General features: G+C 41.3%; 1 protein-coding gene across 1 annotated transcript in view; it reads left to right on the forward strand.

The window, feature by feature from the left end:
- Window positions 1-462: 462 nt before the first annotated feature.
- ITM2B (integral membrane protein 2B) overlaps window positions 463-25,789 on the forward strand; it is a 30,653-nt gene continuing 5,326 nt past the window's right edge. Inside the window, exons 1-2 of the mRNA XM_002720722.5 lie at window positions 463-752; window positions 24,206-24,334. Of these exons, the coding sequence (XP_002720768.1) occupies window positions 636-752; window positions 24,206-24,334 (246 nt within the window). The 5' untranslated portion in view covers window positions 463-635. The remainder of the gene's footprint in view (window positions 753-24,205; window positions 24,335-25,789) is intronic.

Raw genomic sequence — 25,789 nt, forward strand, 5'->3', positions numbered from 1 at the left:
TATTTCCGTGCTCCACTGAGGCGGATTCCTACTAAGAGCAAAAGGAGACGTGGACGCACAAAAATTCCGCGGTCTTGAGGCTCGCGGAGGGGCGGGGGCAGCGGCCGGGGAAGAGACAGCCTGGTGCTACCTAAAGTGGATCCATTGTACGCGGCGAACCCAGGAAAGTTCAGCCGATTTTCCTATGAACCTGCAACACTGAGTCCCAAGGCAAACCGGCCAGAAACGAGTTCAGAATCGGAAAGGCCAGGCGACTCAGGAGAAGGACCGACCCTTGAACCAAGCACGTCACCCCACTCCCGCGTTCCTCTGGCCGCTGGGCCTCCGCTGGGCCTCCGCTGGGCCTCGGGGCCCGAGAAGGGGCCGGCCCCGCCCCCTCGCCGCCGGCCCCGCCCCCGGCCCGGGGCTGCGCGAGCCGTCTCCGCCCTCGCGCTGAAGCTGGGTGGCTGCTAGGGCCGTGCCGCAGTCGCCGCCTCAGCCGTCGCGGAGCTGCCCGAGTCTCGTCTGCCGCCGCTGATCCTCGTCCGGAGCCCGGCCGAGGAGGCTGCAGCCGCAGCCGGGAGCCCGCAGCCCGCGCCTCCAGCCCGCCGCCGCCGCCGCCGCCGCCCTTCTCCGAGGGCGCCCCAGGCCGCGCCATGGTGAAGGTGACGTTCAACTCGGCTCTGGCCCAGAAGGAGGCCAAGAAGGACGATCCCAAGAGCGGCGAGGAGGCGCTCATCATCCCCCCGGACGCCGTCGCGGTGGACTGCAAGGTCCGAGCCGGGGGGAGGGAGCGGGGTGCGGGACCCGGCGGGAGCGGCTCCGGAGCGGGCGGGCGCTGCTCGCCCTCCTTTGTGAGGGAAGTGCGTGTGCAGGGAAGCGGCGCTCGGCGCTCGCCAGGCCCGGGAGTGGACGCGTCGAGAATTGCGCCGCGTTCCCTCTGGTTTGTGAGGCCCGGGCTGGCGGGCTGGCTGGCTTGGTTCCGCCTGGGTCCGGGCGGCGACAGCAACACAACAACAGCCGAGTCCGGGACTTCCCTTCCCAGGATAAATAATATCCCTAAAATGGCTGACATTCCAAGCCTAAACCTCTGTTGTTTGCTACTTTCGTTTCTAGCCGAGCAGCACTTGGACTAAGTCCAGCCACTGCGAGCGTCTTCGTTTTTTCAAGCATTTTCCTCTTCACTGCCTTTTTCCACGGCCCTTCGGTCCTGGCGGGTGAACCTCACCGTGGGGTCCGGAGAAGGGGGGGGACAAGGTGACAGACAGACTGCCCGGAGTAGGTTCTGGCCGTGTATCTCACAATGAAAACCGATTATTCCCAGTGAAGGTCAACTGTTAGGTAGATGTGAGGCTAAATCCAACAGTTGGCTTTCAGATCGTCTCACCGAGTGCTCCTACTGCTATAAAGAAATTTGCCCCCGGGTCCCTAATGAAATCCTCCTGCTGTGTTAACTTTTAGTTGCTTGCAGGATTATTCATTTAAGCTGAGTGGAATTGTCTCAAAAGTTACCTCTGCCTACCAGATCGTCTCTAGGCTGCAGAAATTCCATCCTGCAGAAGTTAACTGTAGAAGTTGGATCGCTTAGCTTATTTTTTCAGTATCACTTTTCAGGACCTGTAAATTTGTTTTTAAAAATACAGTCGTCTGTGGGCCAGGTGTGAGTGATAAAAAATTTTTATATGCTCTAATGAAAATTACTCCTGAAACGTAGGCCACTGATAGAAATTGAAAATGTAATGTTAATCTGGACTGCAGAACTGGCACGGGTCGATTTTTTTAAGTGACTGCCTTGCTTTGAAACAGGAACAGTGAACGGATTCCCTAAAAGGATTAAAGGTTTGGGGTTTAGGATTGGTATTGTTTTTCTGAGCCCATTGTAAACAGTCTTGGTCTTAAAAGAAAATGTTTGGAATGTATAGACAGAAATTTCAGTAGGAAATTATTATCTTAGGTCTTTAATATATTCCTTGGGTCTAAAATAGGTTGACAGTCAAGTACTCAATTACTACAACTCAGATATATACATTATTCTAAACGCTATTCCATGTATTTTTAAAATCTTATAAACAGATATAACTCCTCCCAGTTTTTTTTAAAAAAAAAAGAGAAGAGAAAGCACTGGATGATGTCACTTCAGACAGCTTTGCTGTGTTCCACTGTAGTGAAGGAGGTTTGAAACTTTGGGCAAATATGATTGCATTTACTGAGCTGCTTTAAATCTATCTTGACAGTTTCTGTCGTTCCTGAAGTTCTCAGAGTTTCTCACAAGTTCACCATATTTAAATTTTGTGGTCATAGCAGCTATAAAAGGTGAGCTATGTATTCGAAGCTTTGTGCTTTGTTTTCTGGTTATTTTCTCAGATTCTCATATCTAAAGAAAAATACTAGGACTGGCAATGAGGGCCAGAGTCTTCCTTTGTATTTTTTTTTTATTTATTTTTATTTTTTTTATTTTTGATAGGCAGAGTGGACAGTGAGAGAGAGACAGAGAGAGAAAGGTCTTCCTTTGCCGTTGGTTCACCCTCCAATGGCCGCCGCTGCAGCCGGCGCACCGCGCTGATCCGATGGCAGGAGCCAGGATCCAGGTGCTTTTCCTGGTCTCCCATGGGGTGCAGGGCCCAAGCACCTGGGCCATCCTCCACTGCACTCCCTGGCCATAGCAGAGAGCTGGCCTGGAAGAGGGGCAACCGGGACAGAATCCGGCGCCCCGACCGGTGTAACCATACAGCCGTCATGGATGAATTGGTAGATAGAAAATAAGTCCGTTTCCAGCTTTAAGCTGAAAAGCACGAGTTTTCTTTAAGTGGATGGCAGATTTTTTCACTGCGTTAATCGTTAAAATCAGTCACTTACATGCAAAGGAAAAACCTGACTTGCTGAGAGACATTTGGGAGAGAACTTCTGATCTCTCCATCTCCAAGCTTGGGCGGTGATTACATAATGTTCTGCCGCTCCTTGGGGATGAGTGGCTGTGTGGCAATCACCTTGTCTGACTGCCTGAGCTGGGAACAGAATTAGTCTCAGTTTTACCTGGGGCATTTCCTTCCCTTGATTGGTGTTGAGAGATCAAGTGAAGCTAGTTATGGTCCAGAACTGCGGGAGACAAATGTCTAATACCTTTAACTCTCCTAGACCACAACATGCCATAACCCCTGTTACTGGTATTTTTCAAAGTGTGCTGTTAAGGACCACCTGCTTTGGTGTCATCTGAATTCTGATTTTAAAATGCAGATCCTACTACCTTATGTCACCAGAATTCTGTTCCCTCTAGTTGGCTGGCTTATATAACATTCTAGTACTTTTACACTGCTTCTGTGTTCTGCTGTTTTTCTCTACAGAATAAAAAACATCCAGAAGCAATTCCATTGCTCTATTTTTCTTGTCTTTTCAGTTACTTCTATTATTTCAACTATCTTGCTATTTATTCTTTTACTGTATTTTTCTCTTAATTAAAATTTTTTACCTTCACCTATCCTGGTTGGCACAAAGCTTTCATAAGTATAGAAACAGCAGAGCCTACGATCTTTCTTTTATGTATCAAAGGTGAATTTGAAACTACATGCAGGTTTTGTGTTACAGGCAGCAATTCATTCATTTATTTTTGTGTCCATAACTTTGACCCTAGGAAAATTGTTGTTTATGCACATCTATCAAAGAAAATATTTAATATACTGAATCAGAAGTCCCAGTTTTGTCATTATATAACTGCTTGATCTCGGGCTTCAATATTTTCCTATCAGTAAGATAAGATGAGAGGGTAGAACCAGATGGTCTATAAGGACTCTTCCAGTTTTAAAATTCTGTAAAGATGCTGGCATTACATAATTATATTTGGCAGGAATTAAATTGTTTCCAATGTGAAAAATAACAACTACCTCTCACCCTGCCCAAACTGTTCCCTTTCTCCCTTTCCTTGTTTAACATGTTCCATTCCTCCCTTATAATAAGGAGCATTGGATCCAAGAGGAGATGAGTAGAGGGATTATGTAACAAAGCAAATTTTCATTTTTGATTACCTCACTATGGAACAGTAAAGTCGTCAGTAATTCTTTTTTGTTGCAATGCCTGCATATGAAACCCCTTTCCCAATATCAGGCTGCAGAAAAGATTACCTTTGCTTCACAGGTATCCTCACAGCCATTTTGCTAATAAAGTGTTACTTCTCTACCTTGCATTGGAGATGTTCATAAAAGGAAGAGGGAAAAGTGAAATAGGGCAGGGTTGGGAAAGGGAGAGAAAATGAAGGAAGATGAAGTAGTAAGTTCCCGAGTTGCCCGTCACAACATGGCTATTTGGACCCTAGTCCTTTATCCTTTCTGATTTTCTGTATTTGCACCATCAACACTGAAGGGTTTGGTAATGAAGCTTTTTGTTTATGGTGGTGGTTTTTTTTTTTTTTTTTTTTTTTGTGGGGAGGAAGGAGGAACTTGAAATGCATGACTGGACATTTACTGAAAAGTCTTGATCTTTAGAGAATGGATTGGGGCTTACGTTGTCTTTAACCAGAATGCATGTTATTACTTAGTTGTATAATTTTTTGCAAACATTGACCAGTCATTACATTTGGGTTCTCCATGAGGGTGGTGATATTGAAGGGAGGATTTCCTGCTGGGAGATAAATGCATCACCTCTGTGCATCTCAAGTGCCCTGGAGCAAGACTTCGAAGTACACGTCCCCAATGGAACCCAGATGCTGTAGCTGGCATGCAGCGTTGCCTATTGTGCAGTTGGAGGCGAAGTTAGTTCCCTGCCAGGTCCTGGGTAATCCTCCCAGCTACACAGGAGCAAGTCTGTTCCCTTTAGCATAATCAGAAACCTATGAGACCTCATGGATTTGACTCTGCTATGTAAGATTTATATGAATAGAAATATTTTTAACTAGAATTATCTTAAACACATTTATGACATAAGCCTATTTAAGTTGATTTCAAATTTAACTTATCAGGTGTTGTGCTGTGATAACTTGTGTATACATACATATAGAAAAGTGTACTAAGTGGACAGGGCCATTTTTTTTCTTAGTTTTATCATACTAAAGCTAAAATACGTGAAGTATCTATTCCAAAGTCACATAAAGAAATACTTTCTGAATCAATATTTTAACTAAAGCTTCTTAGACTGCTTTGTATATCTTGGTATCAGTAAAGAAAGATCCAGGAAAAAAATTGTGTCATTTCATCTATGAATTCATCCTTTTGTGATTTTGGCAAGCATGGCGCTTTTCATTACATGTTAAAGTCTGAAGGAGGCCTTCCACCAAAGGACTTCAGGCTGACGCTGTTGACCTGGATACCTGTTAAAGGATTTGGCAGTTCTGAATTTCTCAGTGAGGTAGATTTTGACTAAAAGATGAAGAAAATAGTAGTACTGGAGCTGTACTTGCAATAAGCTTATGTTATATATACAGATAGTTATTTATTCTTATTTGCATAAAGCTTAACAATAAAAATCTTGTAGGATAGGCAGCTGAAAGTTGAAAATCAGAAATTTATATTGTTGTTACAATCCCAAGGACATTATTTTTAAAAAAATTGTTTGTGATTATCCTCTTTCAGTATTTATGGTATATAATCTTAATAGTTTTAAGGAAATCTACAGTATATTCTCATTTTATAAATGTTACCAGTTGAACGAATAAGATTTTAAATAATTGCAAGTTTTTAAATCTCTTTATTTGATTGGAGGAAAAAAATACAGCATTTCTATAAATGACTATTTAGGGAATGATCAGTAAGAACCATAGACTTATTATTTTAGATAGAAAAATTGAATCTTGAGTTGTAGTAATAAAATTACCCTTGGGGCCAGCGCTGTGGCGCAGCGGGTTGAAGCTCTGGCCTGAAGCACCGGCATCCCATATGGGCTCCAGTTTGAGGCCAGGCTACTTCACTTCTGATCCAGCTTCCTGCTAATGGCCTGGGAAAGCAATAGAAGATGGCCCAAGTCCTTGGACCCCTGCACCCACGTGGGAGACCCAGAAGAAACTCCTGGCTCCTGACTTCAGATCGGCGCAGCTCCGGCTGTTGTGGCCATCTGGGAAGTGAGCCAGCGGGTAGAAGACCTCTCTCCTCTCTCTCTCTCTCTCTATCTCTCTACCTCTCTCTGTAACTCTGTCTTTCAAATAAATAAAATAAATCTTAAAAAAAAAAATTACCCTTGTTTTTATGATAGAGGGATGTTCTGATTTTTCATTTAAGGTATTATCTTTTCATGCTGATGAGTTTCCAGCAGTGATTTTATGACTTAGAGCTGATATAAATATGACAGAAGAGAAATTAATGTCTAAATAAAATTTTCATAGTTTATAAATAATACCACTTTGAGACCTGTGTTGTGGTGCAGTGGGTTAAGCTACTGCTTGTGATGCCAGCATCCCAGAACAGGGCTAGTCCAAAGCCAGGAGCCTGGAACCAAATAAGACTCACATGAGTGGCAGGTACTTAAATACTAAGTGATCACCCACTGTCTCCGATGGAGCACGTCGGGAAGCTAGAGTCAACAGAGCTGGGTCTCCAACCCAGGCACTCTGAAGAGGGATGCAGGCATCCCATGAGGCTTCTCAACCACTATGCAAACACACACCCTGTTTTCTTATTTTAAAGATTTATTTTATTTATTTGAAAGGCAAAGTTAGAGAGGGAAAGAGAGAGTTCTTCCATCTGCTGGTTCACTCCCCAGATGGCCGCAACAACTGGGTCTGGGCCAGACCGAAGCCAGGAGCCATCCTCTGCTGCTTTCCCTAGGCACATTACTGAGGAGCTGGATTGGAAGTGGATCAGCCGTAACGTGAACTGGCATGGGATGCTGGCACTGTAGGCGGCAGCTTTATTTGCTACACCACAGTGCTGGCCTCACCAAAATTTTTTAAAAATTTTTCTTAAAATGAATTAAGGATAAGACTTAAATCCTGCCGGGGCGCCGGATTCTTTCCCGGTTGCCCCTCTTCCAGTCCAGCTCTCTGCTGTGGCCCGGGAGTGCAGTGGAGGATGGTTCAAGTGTTTGGGCCCTGCACCCGCATGGGAGACCAGGAGAAGCACCTGGCTCCTGGCTTTGGATCAGTGCGGCGTGCCGGCCACAGCGGCAATTGGAGGGTTAACCAACGGTAAAAGAAGACCTTTTTCTCTGTCTCTCTCACTGTCCACTCTGCCTGTCTTAAAAAACAAAAAACAAAAAAAACCAAAAACTTAAATCCTGAATTGTTTTCTCTGCTTGTATATGCTTATAATGTTTAAAATTATTTAATATAACAGTTTTATTTTTAATGAAATCACTTGGATTGCTGTATATCCAAAAGGAAGCCCATCTTTATGCTGGGAGAAATGATTTTGAGAGCCAGTCTAGGTCTGCATGTTATCAGTTTTTAATCTTTCATTTTATAATTTTCTCCTTCAATTCATTTTTTCTTTTATTTTATTACTAAGACATGCCCATCAGTTTTAGCAAGGGCCGTGGTGGGCATATAAAGTAGAGAAGGCAAATTCAGTGCCTCTTGCACCCAAGCAGGTGAACAAGTAAGGCTGGGCTTTTTGCATATTAAATAAGTTAGAATATTCTTGGTTTTCATTTTTAAAAAATGGGTCTGGTGTTACTGGATCCTCCATTTCCCCTTCCCCGAGAGATTTATTTTATCCATTTGAAAGGCAGAGTTACAGAAGCCAGGAGTTCCTCCAGGTCTCCCAGTGTGGGTGCAGGGACCCAAGCACTAGGGCCACCCCCTGTTGCTTTTCCCAGGTCATCAGCAGAGAGCTGGATTGGAAGTGGAGTGGTCGGGACGTGAACCGGCACCCATATGGGATGCTGATGCTGCAGGCTGCAGCCTAACCTGCCATACCACCATGCGGACCCCATTGTTTAGTTTTCTTTTTTTTTTTTTTTTTTTTTTTTTTTTTGACAGGCAGAGTGGACAGTGAGAGAGACAGACAGAGAGAAAGGTCTTCCTTTTGCCATTGGTTCACCCTCCAGTGGCCGCCGCGGTCGGTGCGCTGTAGCCGGCGCACCACGCTGATCCGATGGCAGGAGCCAGGTGCTTCTCCTGGTCTCCCATGGGGTGCAGGGCCCAAGCACTTGGGTCATCCTCCACTGCACTCCCAGGCCACAGCAAAGAGCTGGCCTGGAAGAGGGGCAACCGGGACAGAATCCGGCGCCGTGACTGGAACTAGACCCCGGTGTGCTGGCTCCACAAGGCGGAGGATTAGCCTAGTGAGCCGCAGCGCCGGCCCTAGTTTTCTTTTTTTAAAATTTATTTTATTTATTTGAAAGAGTTACAGAGAAAGGTAGAGCCAGAGAGAGAGAGAAACAGGTCTTCCATTCCACTGTTTGCTCCCCAAATGTCTGCAATGGCCAGGGCTGAGCGCCGGCCCCCAATGTTCCAGGTTTTAAAGGCAAGCTAGAAACCAGGATTTTTTTTTTTTTTTAATTTGTAATAGAATCTCAGCGCCAAAGCATGGAAGTTCTGACAAGGGCCTTTATTTTACAAAGTGGAAAACAAAGCTGGCAAATTATGATTTGTGCATTCCGATATGACCTGCCACCTGTTTTCCCGTTGCTGAGGAAGGAATGATTGCATTTGTAAGTGATTGGAGGGGGAAAAACAAGAATGATATTCTTCCTTTTTGCTCATTACTCTGATTAAATAGAGGATTGCCATTCGAAAAGCATCATGAAGAACTCAGGCTATGGGGCTGGTGCTGTGGTGCAACTGTGCAGTCATGCTCAAGGGTTTAGTTCTTGCTTCTTCCACTTAACCTTGCTACTTTGAATAAGCTACCTTGTGTGCCTCAGTTTCTTTGTTAGCTAACTGGGGTATATAATCTGTACTGAGATTAGCATAATGCCTGGAAACAGAGTAAGAATAAGTAGGTATTAGCTGATATTGTTACTAAAGTCCCTCTTTAATCCCTTTATCGTTGTTTTGGAATATTACTTGTATTATCATTGCTGCTTGTCTGTACTTCACCTGTCAGTTATGTAACAGTGTTGCTGGTACTTTTTTTCCCAGCAAAGTATTATGGTGGGAATTCATTCCTGGAACATAAAAACCTTCAGGATAGGACCAGTGTTGTGGCATAGCAGGTTAAGCCTGCTACGCTGGCATCCCATATGGGCACGGCTTCAAGACCTGGTTGCTCCACTTCTGATCCAGTTTCCTGCTAATGTGCCTGGGAAAGCAGCAGAAGATGGCCCAAGTGCTTGGGCCCCTGCACTCATGTGGGAGATCTGGAAGAAGCTCCAGGCTCTTGGCTTCAGCCTGGCCCAGCCTTGGCCATTGTGGCCATTTGGGGCGTGAACCAGCAGGTGGACAATCTCTCTGTCTCTGTGTCTCTCTGTCTCTATCTCTCTTCTCCTATCTGTAACTTTGCTTCTCAAGTAAATAAAAAATAAATCTTTAAAAAAAAACCTCCAGGATTCAGTAACTATGTCCATTTTCATTTAAAAATGTATATTTCTACATTGCATAATATGTATTGATAGAAGTTTTAAATTATAATTTGGGGTTTTACCAAAGTCATATATACTTATTTTAAAAATTTAAATAGTCCTGAGCTGACTCAGAGGAACACACTTGTAAAAAAATTGTGATGTAATTATTCACTATAAAATGCACAATAGTGTACATTTAGGTAATTTTAAATGTATATACCTGAACTAACATGCTAATCAAAATAGAAATTACCATCAGCTTAAAGCTATCTCATATCCTTTCATAGTTTGTCTTGCTCTTTTCTCAGAGGCAGCCATTGTTCTAGTTCTTATCCCCATAAAGTAATTCAAGGTAAACACACATTCCTAGGCTGTTTCTGATTTTTTATTGCCAGAATGATCACTAGACCAGACTCTGCCTTTCTGCAAATTAGAGAGGATGATGCCTTCTCTGGGGTTTTGGTGAACAGAGCATGAACTAGATTCCAGCCCCACTGATTCCTTTGGCCTAGTATCTTTGTGTTGGAGACAACCTGCCCAGCCATGTAAGATGAGCTGCATATTTCTCTAAACTTCCTGGTCTCAGAAGCCTTTATACTTTCTTTTTTTTAAATTTATTTGAAAATCAGAATTAACCGAGAGAAGGAGATCTTTGATCTGCTGGTCCAATTCCCAGATGACCCCAGCTGCTGGGACTGGGCCAGGTGGAAACCAGGAGCCAGGAACTCCATTCTGGTCTCCTACATGAATGACAGAGTATACTTGGGTATACTTGTGCCATCATCTACCTTCCTAAGCGCATTAGCAGGAAGCTGGATTGGAAGCAAACGAGCTAGGACTTGAACCAGCCCTCTGATAGAGGATGCCAGCGACATAAGCTGCAGCTTCATTTGGCTGTGCTGCAATGCCAAACCCTCCCCACCTCTTTATATTCAAAAATTGTTTAAGATCTTACTCTAAACAACTTAAAAGTTGTTAGGATTTTACTTTGTGTAGGTTATATATATTGATGTTTACTGTATTAGAAAGTTTCAAAAATGCTTATTTAAAATAAACTAATGTTACATAATTTTTATGATTAATAAAAATTTTCAAGACAGAAACATTTAAGTAACCTTGTTTTATAGTGTTTTACTGTTCTTTATTGGATAGCTTAATAGAAAACAGCTGGATTCTCATCTCAACTTCTGCCTCTAGTCTGTAATAATATCAGATGATCAGCTTCTGGAAAATGCCATGGTAAATTAGTGGGAATGGAAGTAAAAACCATTGTCTTAAATTGTTTGGCTTTTTTTTTTTTTTACAGGCAGAGTTAGACAGTGAGAGAGAGAGACAGAGACAAAGGTCTTCCTTCCATTGATTCACCCCCCAAATGGCCGCTACGGCTGGCGCAGAAGCCAGGAGCCAGGTGCTTCCTCCTGGTCTCCCATGCAGGTGCAGGGCCCAAGCACTTGGGCCATCCTCCACTGCCTTCCCAGACCACAGCAGAAAGCTGGACTGGAAGAGTAGCAACTGGGACAGAACTGGTGCCCTGACCGGGACTAGAACCCCGGGTGCTGGCACCGCAGGCAGAGAATTAGCCTAGTGAGCTGCGGCGCCAGCTGAATTGTTTGGCTTTGACATAACTTGTTGGTTGTTGTCATTCTTTTCTTTTCTTTTCTTTTCTTTTCTTTTCTTTTCTTTTCTTTTCTTTCTTTCTTTTTTTTTTTTTTTTTGGACAGGCAGAGTGGACAGTGAGAGAGAGAGACAGAGAGAAAGGTCTTCCTTTGCCGTTGGTTCACCCTCCAATGGCTGCCGCGGCCGGCGCACTGCACTGATCCGATGGCAGGAACCAGGTACTTATCCTGGTCTCCATGGGGTGCAGGGCCCAAGTACTTGGGCCATCCTCCACTGCACTCCCTGGCCACAGCAGAGAGCTGGCCTGGAAGAGGGGCAACTGGGACAGAATCCGGCTCCCCGACCGGGACTAGAACCCACTGTGCTGGCGCTGCAAGGCGGAGGATTAGCCTACTGAACCGCAGCGCCGGCCTCATTCATTTCTGTTCTCTGTGGCTTAAAGTTTATCTGTTTATCCCTTTACTGTCACTTTATTGGATTTTCAGGAGGAAGCAAAAATAAATAATTAACTGGAAGTCAATACCAGGACTTCCAACTCACCTATCTTGATAGCTATTTAAAGATCAATTAGAATATTTTCTTTTATGCTAAAAATGGACTTGATGATAATAATGAGTAATAATGGAAACCATCTGAATTATTATTAGCATAAGTTCAGACAAGGTGTCCTAGAAAGATAGGTGAGGCATCTTATGGTCTCTCTCTTCAAAGTACCAAAACTGTTGCCTTCCTGAGTAATTTTAGAGACAACTCATAACAAACTTGGTGATTTTGTTTTACTCTGACTGATTTTATTTGGGTTTCACTTTTGTAATTGACACCCTTCTTTTTTCATTTATTTTGAAATGCTTATATACTGATATAACTGAGTTATTTTCTTCTATTGTTTTTGCTTTATGTGTATATGATTTTAATATTTTTGTTACTATCCTTTATACTTTGATTATTAATCTGTTAGCATATTAAAAGTAGCAATACTACTGCTGTAATTAATCCATGCTTATTGAGTGTGGCTCAATTTAAGTAAGCCAATTACAAGAACATAATTCTGTAGAAAAATTTTTTTCAAGATTTATTTATTTGAAAGGTAGAGTTACAGAGAGGCAGAGAGAGAGAGAGAGAGAGAGAGAGAGATATTTCATCTTTTGGTTCACTCTCCAAATGGCCACAATGGTCAGAGCTGGGGTGATCCAAAGCCAGGAGCCAGGAGTTTCTTCCGGGTCTCCCACATGGGTGCAGGGGCCCAAGGACTTGGGCCATATTCTACTGTTTTCCCAGAACATAGCAGAGAGATGGATCAGAGGAGGAGCAGCCAAGACTCAAACCAGCACCCATCTGGGATGCTGGCATTGCAAGCAGCAGCTTTACCAGCTACACCACAGTGCTAGCCATGAGAAAATTCAACTAGAGTAATTTCTGGTTGGATATGAGTAGTATTATCCAAGATGCATGTGGAGTCAGCTGATACTCAGGCTTTGTGATACTGCACCGATAGCTTACCTTCTCTGGGCTTCATTATTTATTACAAAATGATGCACTGGAATAAATAACCTTCCGTAGAGGATCTTTTCTTTCTGAGCACTATACTGATTGCATTTTCAGAAGCATCTCTGCATATCCAGACACTTAGTAATTTAAAAATTACTAAGCACCACACCCTTTAAGAAGCATGTAGTGTAGCCAGGAAAGACCAACCAACCCATTGTGTAAACCAAATTAATCACAATCTACTTAAATGTCTATATATATTTTCATAAGAAAATCACACCCTTGGATCCAAGAACCAGGAGAGCGGTGGATTAAAGGAACAAGATCAAATATTACTACTGAGTGTTTGTTTTACATGCATTCAGTGCTGGGTAGTAGAACTCATAATATCAAAGCACTTCCCACTGTGCAAGAACAGTATCCCTAATCTCAAGAATTGGAATTGGAGTAGGTGTTCTGGTGCTCTAATAGGAAGGTAGCAGGTGATGGTTTACAGAGCTGGCTCCCTGCTACCCATGTGGGAGACCCAGATTGAGTTTCTGGCTTCAGCCTGGCCCAGCCTAAGCTGCTGCAAACATTTGAGGAGTGAACCAGCGGGTGTGAGATCTTGCTTTGTCTATCTCTGTCTCTCTGCCTCTCAAAGAAATAAAATAAATAGTAAAATTTCAGAACGTTGTTAAAAGTAAATGTCTTGGCCTGCACCACAGCTCACTAGGATAATTCTCTGCCTGCGGCGCTGGCACCCCAGGTTCTAGTCCCTGTTGGGGCACTACTTCTGTCCTGGTTGCTCCTCTGCCAGTCCAGCTCTCTGCTGTGGCCCAGGAAGGCAGTGGAGGATGGCCTAAGTGCTTGGGCCCTGCACCTTCATGGGAGACCAGGAGGAAGCACCTGGCTCCTGGCTTCAGATTGGCACAGCGTGCCGTCCCCATTGTGCTGGCCATAGCGGCCATTTTGGGGGGTGAACCAATGGAAGGAAGACCTTCCTCTCTGTCTGTCTCTCTCTCTCACTGACTCTGCCTGTCAAAAAAAAAAAAAAAAAAAAAGTAAATTTCTTTAAACAAAGCCAAAATTTCTTTTCTGGTGGTCAATTTTTTAACTTACAAAATTCCAAATTTGGAAGACAGATACCTGTAACTTTTCACATTTATTTTATACTTTCAGAAGAATATGCTTAGAATTTTCTTATCAAAATTCTGCATTTGAAATGGAATTACCCATATTTGAATATGAATATGTAATAATTTTCTCATTGAATAACATTAACACCCAGCATGTACACAAAAATGAGGCCAGAATAGTTTTGCTTTCTTTTTCTCTAATCTTGACACTTGATTTCTAATGAATTATGTAAGAATAGAGCATTCTTGTCATGCTTAAAGTTTTTAGGGAGGCAGTTAATATTATTCGGAACAATATGAACCCATTATATGATTCAGCCAGTGGCAGGAAAAAGGTCTATCTTCACTCACTTATCTCTTGTTGGTAAAGGCTGTTATTATAGCAGTAAATAACATTTGTAAATAATGCCATTGTCTACAAATATCTGCCTATTTATGCTAGTCTAGGCTTTGTTTTAGCCATCCCAGTGCCTTTTTTTTTTTTTTTTTAAGATTTATTTATTTGCAAGTCAGTTACACAGAGAGTCAGAGAGAAAGAGAGGTCCTCTGCTGGTTCACTCCCCAGTTGACCTCAACGGCCGGAGTTGCACCAATCTGAAGCCAGGAGCCAGGAGTCTTCTCTGGGTCTCCCATGTGGGTGCAGGGGCCCGAGGACTTGGACCATCCTCCACCGCTTTCCTGGGCTGTAGCAGAGAGCTGGATTGGAAGTGGAACAGCTGGGACATGAAATGGAACCCATATGGGATGCTGGCACTGCAGGTAGCGGCCTTACCAACTACGCCACAGCACCGGCTCCATCCCAGTACGTTTTAGCTCACCAATTTGAATTTGAAAATCTTGGATTTTACTGCATAAAATATTATCACTTTAGTACAGTTCTGTATAGCATAAACTCAATATACATTGCCTAGAATTAAAGGTTAATTTTTAAACTAAGTAGAAAAAAAGAATAGATTTTTAAGGTATTATTCATGAATTAATAATAGACTACTCTGCCCCAGATACTGTGTTTCTCTAATGATACAAAAATTATGATCTAGCCTTAAACACAGTGACAGCCTACCTGGTTTTTTGTTGTTTAGATCTGACCTAATTTTCTTCTTCTTTTTTTTTTTTTTTAAGATTTATTTATTTATTTGAAAGAATTACACAGAGAAAGGAGAAGCAGAGAGAGAGAGAGAGAGAGAGAGGTCTTCCATCCGATGGTTCATTCCCCAATTGGCCACAGTAGCCGGTGCTGCGCTGATCTGAAGCCAGGAGCCAGGAACCTCTTCCGAGTCTCTCATGTGGGTACAGGGGTCCAAGGACTTAGGCCATCTTCTACTGCTTTCCCAGGCCATAGCAGAGAGCTGGATTGGAAGTAGAGCAGCCAGGACTAGAACTGGCGCCCATATGGGATGCTGGCGCTTCAGGCCAGGGCATTAACTCGCTGTGCCACAGTGCTGGCCCATGACCTATTTTTCTTTAACCTAGACCTGTGCTAATTTGATATGATGTTAATAATGTGGTTCAGGGCTGGTGCTGTGGCACAGTGGGTTAAAGCCCCAGCCTGCGGCATCCCATACGGGTGCTTGTTTGAGTCCCTGCTGCTCCATGCTAATGTTCCTGGGAAAGTAGCAGAGGAATGCCCAAGTCCTTCGGCCCCTGCACCCACGTGGGAGATCCAGAAGAAGTTCCTGTCTCCTGACTTTGGATTGGTTCAGCTCCGGCCATTGTGGGCATTTAGGGAGTGAACCAGTGGATGGAAGACTTATCTGTCTCTGTCTCTACCTCTCTCTCTGTAACTCTCTTTTTTTCTTTTTTTTTTTTTTTTACAGGCAGAGTGGACAGTGAGAGAGAGAGAGAGGTCTTCCTTTGCCGTTGGTTCACCCTCCAATGGCCGCTGCGGCCGGCACACCGCGCTGATCTGATGGCAGGAGCCAGGAGCCAGGTGCTTTTCCTGGTCTCCCATGGGGTGCAGGGCCCAAGCACCTGGGCCATCCTCCACTGCACTCCCTGGCCACAGCAGAGGGCTGGCCTAGAAGAGGGGCAACCGGGACAGAATCCGGCGCCCCGACCGGGACTAGAACCCGGTGTGCCGGCGCCGCTAGGTGGAGGATTAGCCTAGTGAGCCGCGGCGCCGGCTGTAACTCTCTTTCAAATAAATAATAAAATAAATCATTAAAAAAAAAAGTGGTTCAGAATTTTTGGATTTTTGACAGTAAATTGTTATGTTGCTTATTTATCAATTTGTTAACAAAAAGTATGTTAATGAGAAATCTCTTGTATAGACATTATAATTTGAGATTAAATTATAGATTCTCCCCTATTCTAGATACAGAATAATGCAGTAACTTTATTAATCATAACAAGTTGGTGATAGTGCTGATTCAGTTTAACTTGGCTGAACAAAAACCGCTACTGACAAGATGAGAGGTTCTTGTAAAATAAATGGTATCTACAGATACAAAGAGTAGTTTCTGTTTTTGTCTATATCATGCCAATCACTGCTTCCTTTCCTTTCTCATATGTGCTTTGTTACCACAGTTGAGGCAATAGCAATAGCAGTCTTATTTGAAAAGGAGAATTACTGATTTAAGTGATAAGAGAAAGTGCAAGCAAATAATTGGTGTCTATAGACTGTTAAATTCTCAGCCAGAGATTTTGAGTTTTATATATAGTATATTGGTAATTAATATGATTAATAGTGAACAGATTTCCTGTTTTTTAAAGATTTATTTATTTGAAAGGCAGTTACAGAGAGAGATATCTCTAGTCTTCTAGGTAATTCCCCAAATGGCCACAGTGGTCAGGGCTGAACCAGGCTAAAGCCAGGAGCCTGGAATAACATCTGGGCCTCCTATGTGGGTAGTGGGGGCTCAAGCACTTGGACCATCTGCTGCTGCTTTCCCTGGCACCTTAATAGGGAGCTGGATCAGAAGTGGAGCAGCCAGGGGCTTGAACCAGTGCTCATATGGGATGCCAGCATTGAAGGAGTGCCGGCCTCAAAGAACAGTGCAGGCCTCAAAGAACAGATTAGATCACATCTGTTTAATGTTTCCGAACTGGGGAAAGAAACCTAAGCTAAAAGCCAGGTGAATAGGAAATGTACCAGTCCCGAAAACCCAGGAAACAATTTCCTTGCTAGTAGATTCTCAGAAGGAAGCATATCCAGTCACAGCTGTAAATGAAGATGAGAGTTCAAAATCAATGAGCATTATAGAAAGGCACTTGCTTGGTATGTCAGTTCTCTTCTAAGTAGGGAGAAAAATGATGAGAGGAGTTGAGAATATTTTATGGGAAATCCATTTTTTTTTTAAATTTGATACTAAGTTTTTTAAAGTGTTGGCAGTTAATTTTCTGTTTCAGAGAACACGTTACAGGCTAAACAACACATCTGTAGGTAGCTGACCTGTGCACCGCATATTTATGTATGCTACCCGTTTTTGTTTTTTTTTTTTTTTTAATTTATTTATTTATTTGCAAGGCAGAGCTACAGAGAGGCAGAGGCAGAAGTTGGTCTTCCATCCGCTGGTTCACTCTCCAAATGGCTGCAACAGCTAGAGCTAGGCCGATCCAAAGCCAGGAGCCAGGAGCTTCTTCCTGGCAGTTTTCTACTGCTGTCCCAGGCACATTAGCAGGGAGCTGGATCAGGAGTGGAGCAGCCAGGGTTCGAACTAGCGCCCATATGGGATGCTGGTGCTGCAGATGGAGACTTTACTCGCTATGCCACAGCACTGGCCCTCTAAGTTATACATATTTCTAAGCAACTGAATCTACTTCTGAAGGTTCAGTAGCTCCTGATAATTCTAGATGGGATAAATTATTTTGGTTCTTTACCCTATTTCTGTCACACTTTTTTTTTTTATGTTTATCCCATTAAGTCTGAAGTTCAATTCTGTGAACATTTCAATGAAAAAAATTCCAAAGTTACCGTAAGTGCTATATGTATTGGTCAGTTTAAGTGTTTTTAGGTGTCCTATATATAAAACAACAGGACATAGTGGGTTAAAGTGTTTTCGTACCTTTGCTTTTTTCCCCCGCTGTTTTGTATGCTATAATTTTTTTTTAAGATTGATTTACTTGTTTTAAAGACAGTTACAGAGGGAGAGACAAAGAGATCTTTCATCTGCTGGTTCATTCCCTAAATGGTCATGGAACAGCCAGGATTTGAACCTGTGTTCATATGGGATGCTGCACCACAGCCCCAGCCCCACATATTATAATTATTAACCCTAAGAGACAGTTTCCTCTTTAGTCTTCTGGTTCCTAAAGTGTGTTGCACTTGCTATAGTAATGCAAAATAGGATATCTGTGAGCCTTGGGGAAAATGTCTTTTAAAGGCTTCATTCATCCTATAAAGGTTCAAATAGAAGCACCTATGAATATGAAGCAATATGGGGCAGGTACTGTGGTGCAGTGGGTTAAAGCCTGGTTTGCAGTGCTGGCATCCCATTTGGGCACCAGTTTGGGTCCTGGCTGCTCTACTTCCAATCCAGCTCTCTGCTATGGCCTGGGGAAGCAATAGAAGATGGCCCAAGTCCTTGGGCCTCTGCACTTGTGTGAGAGACCCTGAAGAAGCTCCTGGCCTCTGGCTTCGGATCAGCTCAGCTCTGGCCATTGCAGTCTTCTGGGGTGTGAACCAGCAGATGGAAGACTTAAGTCTCTGGCTCTACCTCTCTCTGTAACTCTTGTCTTTCAAATAAATAAAATAAATCTTAAAAAAAAAAAGAGTATGAAGTGATTTGTTAGAGAACAGAACAAAAACTGTGGGGGAAAAAAAACCTTTAAATCTTTTTATGTGAGTTAAGTTCATAATTGAAGTACATTTACTAAAGCCTCTTAGGGAACTGATTGAGGTGACCTGATTCTTAGCTAATTGAAGTACCAGAAAGCATGTATCTTTCATTTTGCTTAAGATATAATTGGTTAAGTAATTTTATTTTATCATCTGATGATAAAGATGTTTTTGAACCAGAAAGCAGAAGGCAGTGTCTTTGTGCATCTGCTGTTGAAAGGTGGTTATAGGCCAGTTTGTGTTTCAGTGTCTTCATTTATAAACTGGGCTAAAAACTTGAGGTTTTAGAAAGATTAATGAGATGATAATTGTGCAGCTCCTGTGGGAGTTCTGTTACCTTATAAGCACAATTTAAGATGCACTAGTTTTATTGCAGTACAAGGGGAGGAAATGTCTCCGTGCCTTGTTTTAAATTAGGCCAGGTAAAGTTACATACCCCAGTGGAAAATCACCTGCTTATTAGTGAGTTTTCTTTTTTCTCTATGAAGTATTCCAAGCATATGAAAGTACAGAAAATGTGTGTTAAGTTTTATATGTTTCTACATATATTTTAAAAATTTATGTGAAAGAATAGCAGAAAGAGGTCTTACATCTGCTGGTTCATTCCCCAAATGCTGGTAACAGCCAGGTCCAGGCCCAGGCCTAAGCCAGGAGCCAGAACTCCATCCTGGTAACCCGCATGGATGGCAGGGGCCCAAACACCTAGACTATCTTCTGCTGCCTTCCAAGGCACATTAACAGGGTGCTGGGCTGGAAATGGCATTCCAGTAAGGGATGGCAGCGCAATTGCAAGTGGTGGCTTGACCCGAGTCACAATTCCAGCTTGTTTTTACAGTCTTAAAATTATATAATTAAATACATAGCTTTAAATATTGTTTAGGTATCATTAAGTATTTAAGTATTGGAACTTTCTATTAACCTAAAAATTGACAGTACTACTTGATTCTTTTTTATCAGTATTATATAATACACTGTTCTTCTCTGGACATCTAGACTCTTTCCAGTTTCTGTTGTTATTGACAGTTGTGCTGTGAATATTGCTGGACATACACCTTTGTTTTTTACATTTTTATTAATTAAGGAGCTCCCTCATGGATATTCAATCTCTGTCTCCTTGATTTTTGCTTATTGATCTTTAGCAATTTTGCTGAATTCTTATTAGTTTGAATAATTTGACATTTTTAGATTTTCAACATACACATATCTTTTACAAATAATGATAGTGTTGTTTTCTTTTTTCTAATCCTATACCTATTTATATTTGAATACTGGCTGGTATCTCTAGTACAATGTTGAATGAAACCCAAAGAGCAGTTTTAGTGGGCAGTCCTGTATTCCTGACTGGGAAGGGTAAGATAAAAGTTTAAAATTTCACTATTATTAAATATGAGATTTGCTGTAGGATTTTGATTTTGCCTTATTAATGTTAAAGACTTTCACTCCTTCCTGGTTTGCAAAGAGATTTTATTGTGAACAAAAGTTGAATTTTGTAAAATGTGTTTTCTGTATGTTTCGAGATAGCCATGGGAGTTTTATGAAATATACATATGTGGCTTAGACTACTAAAAAAAGTTTACTCTTTAAAGTGCTGAAATATATTCATTTAAAAAACACTTAAAATCAATCTGTTAGATTAAAAACTTGTAAATGGTCAGTGTATTTTAGTCTCTTCTACGTGACTTAGATTGTAATATGGGACATCATTTATCTCTCACATCTAATGCTATTTCTTGACCACAAATTGTTCAAGGTATGAGCAATATCTTAATCACATTTTAATTTCTCAGAGGATCAAGCACAGTGCCTTGCAAATAACAGGCTCTCAATAAAGAACTAGACTAAGGAGGGCTACTATTTCTACTAAATAGCCTTGGTTTTTTATTTTATGTCATGAATTATATTATCCTCCAGCCTCATTATTATATTGGCAGCAGTTATAACTTTGGGGAATTACAGAAAGTTAAATAGCTGAGTTTTTGTGTTTTTTTTTTTTTTTTTTTTTTTTTGTATTTAAGTTTTATTCAGTCATCACTATTTGAGTGCCAGCTAAATGCCAAGCTAACAATAATGCAGAATGAATGTGAAGAGTCAACAACCTTATAGCCTAGTTAGGAAGAAATAAGATCTATATATGAATTATTCTAATGCAAGATAGAAAGTGATCACTAGGAATTTAGAGGAAAAAGAAGAGATTAGACAGATGTTGGAGACTTGATAGCTCTTTTATGAAGTACCTGACTATGGTCCATGAATGGGAACCATGATTTGACTATTCAAATAATTTATTTCCTGATTTTTAAGCTGTATTTCACATTGTTGAGGTGTTGAATAAATAATCTATGAATAAATATTTTATAAATTGGTCTTCAAGAAATTGGGATTTTTTAATTTTATTGTGATAATCCCAAAAAGTGATTTCCACATGAACGTGAGAATTCAGATTCCATAGAATGGTATTCAGGTCCCTTTGTGATCTGCCCTATTTATTTGCCTTATCCCTCAACCCCCTTCCCACCACATTGGGCCACACATGTGGCCCTTGGTGGCATCATGCATTATGGCTTCAGTATTTTATTCATTCTTTGCTTCACACGTAATTTCTTTTAACTCTGTCTTCTGCATAAGCAATGAAAATTTGTCCTCTCACATTCTATTCAACTATTTCCTTCCCCTGGGAAGCCTTCCCTAAACTTATTCCCTCTGTACATTTTCCTTTTAGAGCTTAGATCATATTTACGTTCTCCCCACAATTTTGTCTATTTTCAAGACCAACCAGTCTTTTTGTTGACAGAGGCTGTATTTCCAGTGTCTAGCACAACTCTTGGCACATAGTAGACATTTATAATTTATTTGCAGAATTACTGTTTGTTGAATAGTTAACAGTGATATATAAAAAGACCTGGAAAATTGCCATCAGTCTGACAGTTGCTGGTTGCAAATTCTTGTGCAAGTATCTGTGTGTGCTCTGACTATTCATTTATGTACAATTAGAAGAGGGAGCCTGCCAAATGGGGTGGGCGTGTGCACATTTGGCTGTCTCGGCAGCTGATACCAAATGTTGGACATGACTATTTCCATTTGTCATTTTCATCCCCCACCCTGCCTCCACCCTAAAATTAATTATGTTAGGAACAGTTTATTATCTCCTTAGGTATTTTTGTCAGACAAAGGCTCAAGCAAAACATGAATACTTTCAGATTTCATAATACTTTATGACTCTGTGAAATTCTTGTAACTTCTTCTGCATATATGAGATTAACGTACATGGTGTGATGACTCCAGGCTTATCTCATTATATACTATTTCTTTGTAGTACATTCAATACCCTCAGTATCTACTTACAGAATATTGATAAGAACTACAGTAGTGTGGCCCTCTCAGCATTTGATCTGATCCTTATGATAAACAGTGTTGTTATTTTTTAAAATTTTATTTATTTGAAAAATAGAGTTACAGAGAGAGGTAGAGACAGAGAGAGATAGAGAGATCTTCCAATTTTGGTTCACTCCCCAAATGACCACAATGGCTGGAGCTGAGCTGATCTGAAGCCAGGATCCAGGAGCTTCTTCCTGGTCTCCCACATGGGGGCAGGGGCCCAAGAACTTGGACCATACTCTTTTGCTTCCCCAGGTACATTAACAGGGAGCTGGATTGGAAGTGTAGCAACCAGGACTAGAACTTGCACCCATAGAGAATGCTGGTGCTGCAGGTCAGGGCTTTAATCTTCTGTGCCACAGCAGTATTTGTTTTTCAGTGTTAAAATCTATGTTTAAAACCTCAACCTAGGAGCACATTTATCTAGCCTTATTGCTGATTGCTGTGGCATATGAGACTGTCATACAAATTTTCTTCTTAACTTTGCTTTTATCCTAATACATGGGCTTTGGTTAAGTCTTTGTCCCTTCAGCTACCCCATATTGGGTTTTCCAAGTAAAGAGTGGAGTTATGTACTTAAGAGAATATCTATGCATGATACAAAGTGGAATGCTTTTTGTTAGTGATGGTTTCAAGTCAGTGGAAGCACTTCTTTTGTTGTCTGCATTGTTTCTTGTGCCTTAGTTAAATAGCACCAGCAGCTAATCAATTTGTTATGTTAACCTCTGTGCGCATGAATGTGGGTACAGCACCAAAAATTCACTATGACTCCAAATTGACAGAGTAGAGGAACAGAGTTAAAAGTGTACAAGGAGATCTAGGAACCATGAATGTCATGGCTGCAAATAATGGTCTAATGCTAAATTATTTCCTTAAGTGGATCCAAATCAAAATTCTGTAACAATTGTTTGTTAGTTTTATCATTCTTGACTTTATAAGTTTTGTTCTTGAATCAATATTCATCATTTTTATGCTAATATCTTAAAAAGGACATGCAGAATTATATTAAACTGAGGCTTAAGATAGAGCAGTGGAATTATAGGATTGTTTTTAGGCAAGTAACTTTGTCCTTTTGAGATTCTAATTGTTTGAAGAAATTTGGTTTCTTAATGTTTTAGTATCTGTTCTGTCCTAATTTTTTTGTGACTTTTTCTTGTTAGGAATGGCTTTTATAGCTGGTATGAAATATAAGCTACCTGTTACAGGCTAACATATAATTTTATAAATGACCTGATTCAGAGATAACCTGAACTTGTAATATACAAGGCTAGCAACATCATGATTTTTCATTGCAAAATTGTGTTATAATCTTTTCTGAATTCTTATTTTTATTTCTTATTTGTTTATTATTTTTTCAAACAAATTGTCAGTTGCCTGAGTTGGTTGTTTTGCAAGCCTGAGTTTAGGTACAGGTTTTAATTTATTTAGTTATGTTCATTTTATTTGAAGGGCAGAGAGACAGAGAGAGAGGGAGGTATCTTTCATCTGCTGGTTTAATCCCCAAATGCCTGCAACAGCTTGGGCCAGGTAGAAATCAGGAGCCATGAAATCCATCCAGATCTCTGACATGGCTGGCAGGGATCCATTTACTTGAGTCATCATCTGCTGCTTCTCAGGGTACGTGCATTAGCAGGAAGCTGAATCAGAAGTGGAGCTGGGCTTTGAACCAGCCACTCCTATAGAATACAGGCAACACAAGTGGTGTCTTTTTTAAAAAATTTTATTTATTTATTTGAAAGGCAGAGTTGCAGAGAGAGAGAGAGAAAGATTTTCCATTCACTGGTTCACTTCTTAAAGTGCTGCAATGGCCAGAGCTAGGCCAATCCAAAGCCAGGAGCTAGGAACCAGGAGCTTCTTCCTGATCTCCCATGTGGGTGCAGGGGCCCAAGCACTTGGGTCATCTTCCGCTGTTTTCCCAGGCACATTAGCAGGGGGCAGGATCAGAAGTGGAGGAGCTGGGACTCGAACCGGCGCTTATGTGGGATTCTGGCACCTCAGGCAGCAGTTTTACCCACTACACCATGGCACCGGCCCCGCAAGTGGTGTCTTAACTGCTACCTCCAAACGCCCTCCCCTCTTCTGAATTGTTAAATGTTAGAAGAAGCTGTCTCCAGAAGTTATGCATATAAAATAGAAATTATGGAGTGTATCATTGCTGGAGACATGGTTAGCAGGTAGAGTATTAAAAGTCAGAAGTACACAGAACTCTCGCTATGCCCTAGCCCAAGAGGCATTGTGATGAGTCCTTGTACCATCACTTAATTGTTCCCTTGGTTGATTTTGAGCAGAGATCTCAGTCCTTAGATCTTTATGTCTTCATTTGTTAAAAAGATAATCCTTAAGGTTTTTCCAGTCTGCAGCCTTCTACAATTCTGCCTTTCTACAATTTTGCCTTTCTACAATTCTGACTTTCCTTATCATCTTTTAGGACCCAGATGATGTGGTACCAGTTGGCCAGAGAAGAGCCTGGTGTTGGTGCATGTGCTTTGGACTAGCATTCATGCTTGCTGGTGTCATCCTAGGAGGGGCATACCTGTACAAATACTTTGCACTTCAAGTAAGTAGAAAAGTTCTTTCTCTCTCTCACTTTTTTAGTCTTTCCTTTAGGTGTATTAGAAAATTGTTCCTAACTTGGTGTCAACATGCATTCTTTGTCAGTGGCCTTTAATAAAGACAGAGTGGTGGCCCTATTTTAAAGCTGTGTTTAAAGTCTCCTGTTCATGCTTGCTGAGCCTATTGGACATAGAGTCACTAAAAGTAGAATAATGTTGCTTGGCAGTCTTGCTGACTAAGGGACTTAGTTTGGATGACTTTTCAAAACTGACCAGCCTTCATTCTCCTACCATAATTAATGGCTAACAGGTGTGGCATTGTCAGTTGTCAGCGGATACAATACATTAGCCACAAATGTAGACTGCCACTTGATAGCCAGTTTGGATTCCCCCACAATAGCCTTTTGGTCTCTGGCCCAGAGCATGCTGGCACCACATCCCTCTGCCTCCTTCCCTGTCACTGGTATCTCTATAAAGAATCAGGTGAATTCAGCAGTGAGATTGAGGTGATTTAGGATGAAAGCTGCTTACAACTTAAATGTTTAATAGTAATCCCAGCAGAGCAAACTGTTGAAATCTTTACTAATGTATGCTAAACTGATCTTCTGTATATAAAGAGAATCGAAAATGAATCATGATGTGAATGGAAGGGGAGAGGGAGTGGGAAAGGGGAGGGTTGTGGGTGGGAGGGACGTTATGGGGGGAAGCCATTGTAATCCATAAGCTGTACTTTGGAAATTTATATTCATTAAATAAAAGTTAAAAAAAATAGTAATCCCAGTAGATTAAGATAGAGATGTTTATTTCAGTTAATCCTGATCTATGACCTATGTTTTGTGAGAGATGAGGTTAACCACCCTTTAAGGAATCTTAGTTGGGGGGGATTACGCTCAAGATTTTATGACTACTTAAAGTGTTTACGTATCAAAAGTTGGGGAAACGTATCAAAAGTTGACAACTAAATATATTAAAATTTCAATAGTTAATTTTGAAACATTCTACCAGAGGATGTTTAAATTTCATGTTCATTGCCTATATTCAGGATAATGGTATGATATTACTGAAACACTGGTCATATTTTTAAATATAATTTTTCATGAATATTTGCAGTAATCCAATATTTTCTACTTGTGATGTGGTCTAGGGAAAAATTAGAACTACCTCTATAAATGTGGAAATTGCAGAAAAATAACACCTCTTTGGTAAGAGAAATATCATTTAATCAGTGAACTACATAAAAATATTTTAAATGTGTTCTGTCTGAACCACACTAGTTTCAAATAGATTCTGTTAAAGAAAAAATGTGTATAGGTAGAAGGGGGCTTGGGTGTTTCTACAGATTTACTTGCCACCAGAAGGATAATCGCTTTTAAATTCTATTTTTATCTACCTCAGAAAGTAAAGAGGAAATCAGCTACTGCTTTTTCTTAAAACAATACTTCAAAACCTGATCTTAGAGA

This window comes from Oryctolagus cuniculus, chromosome 9, assembly GCF_051225735.1.
Source record: "Oryctolagus cuniculus isolate XC-2025 breed Fujian yellow rabbit chromosome 9, ASM5122573v1, whole genome shotgun sequence".
Classification (NCBI taxonomy): domain Eukaryota; kingdom Metazoa; phylum Chordata; class Mammalia; order Lagomorpha; family Leporidae; genus Oryctolagus; species Oryctolagus cuniculus.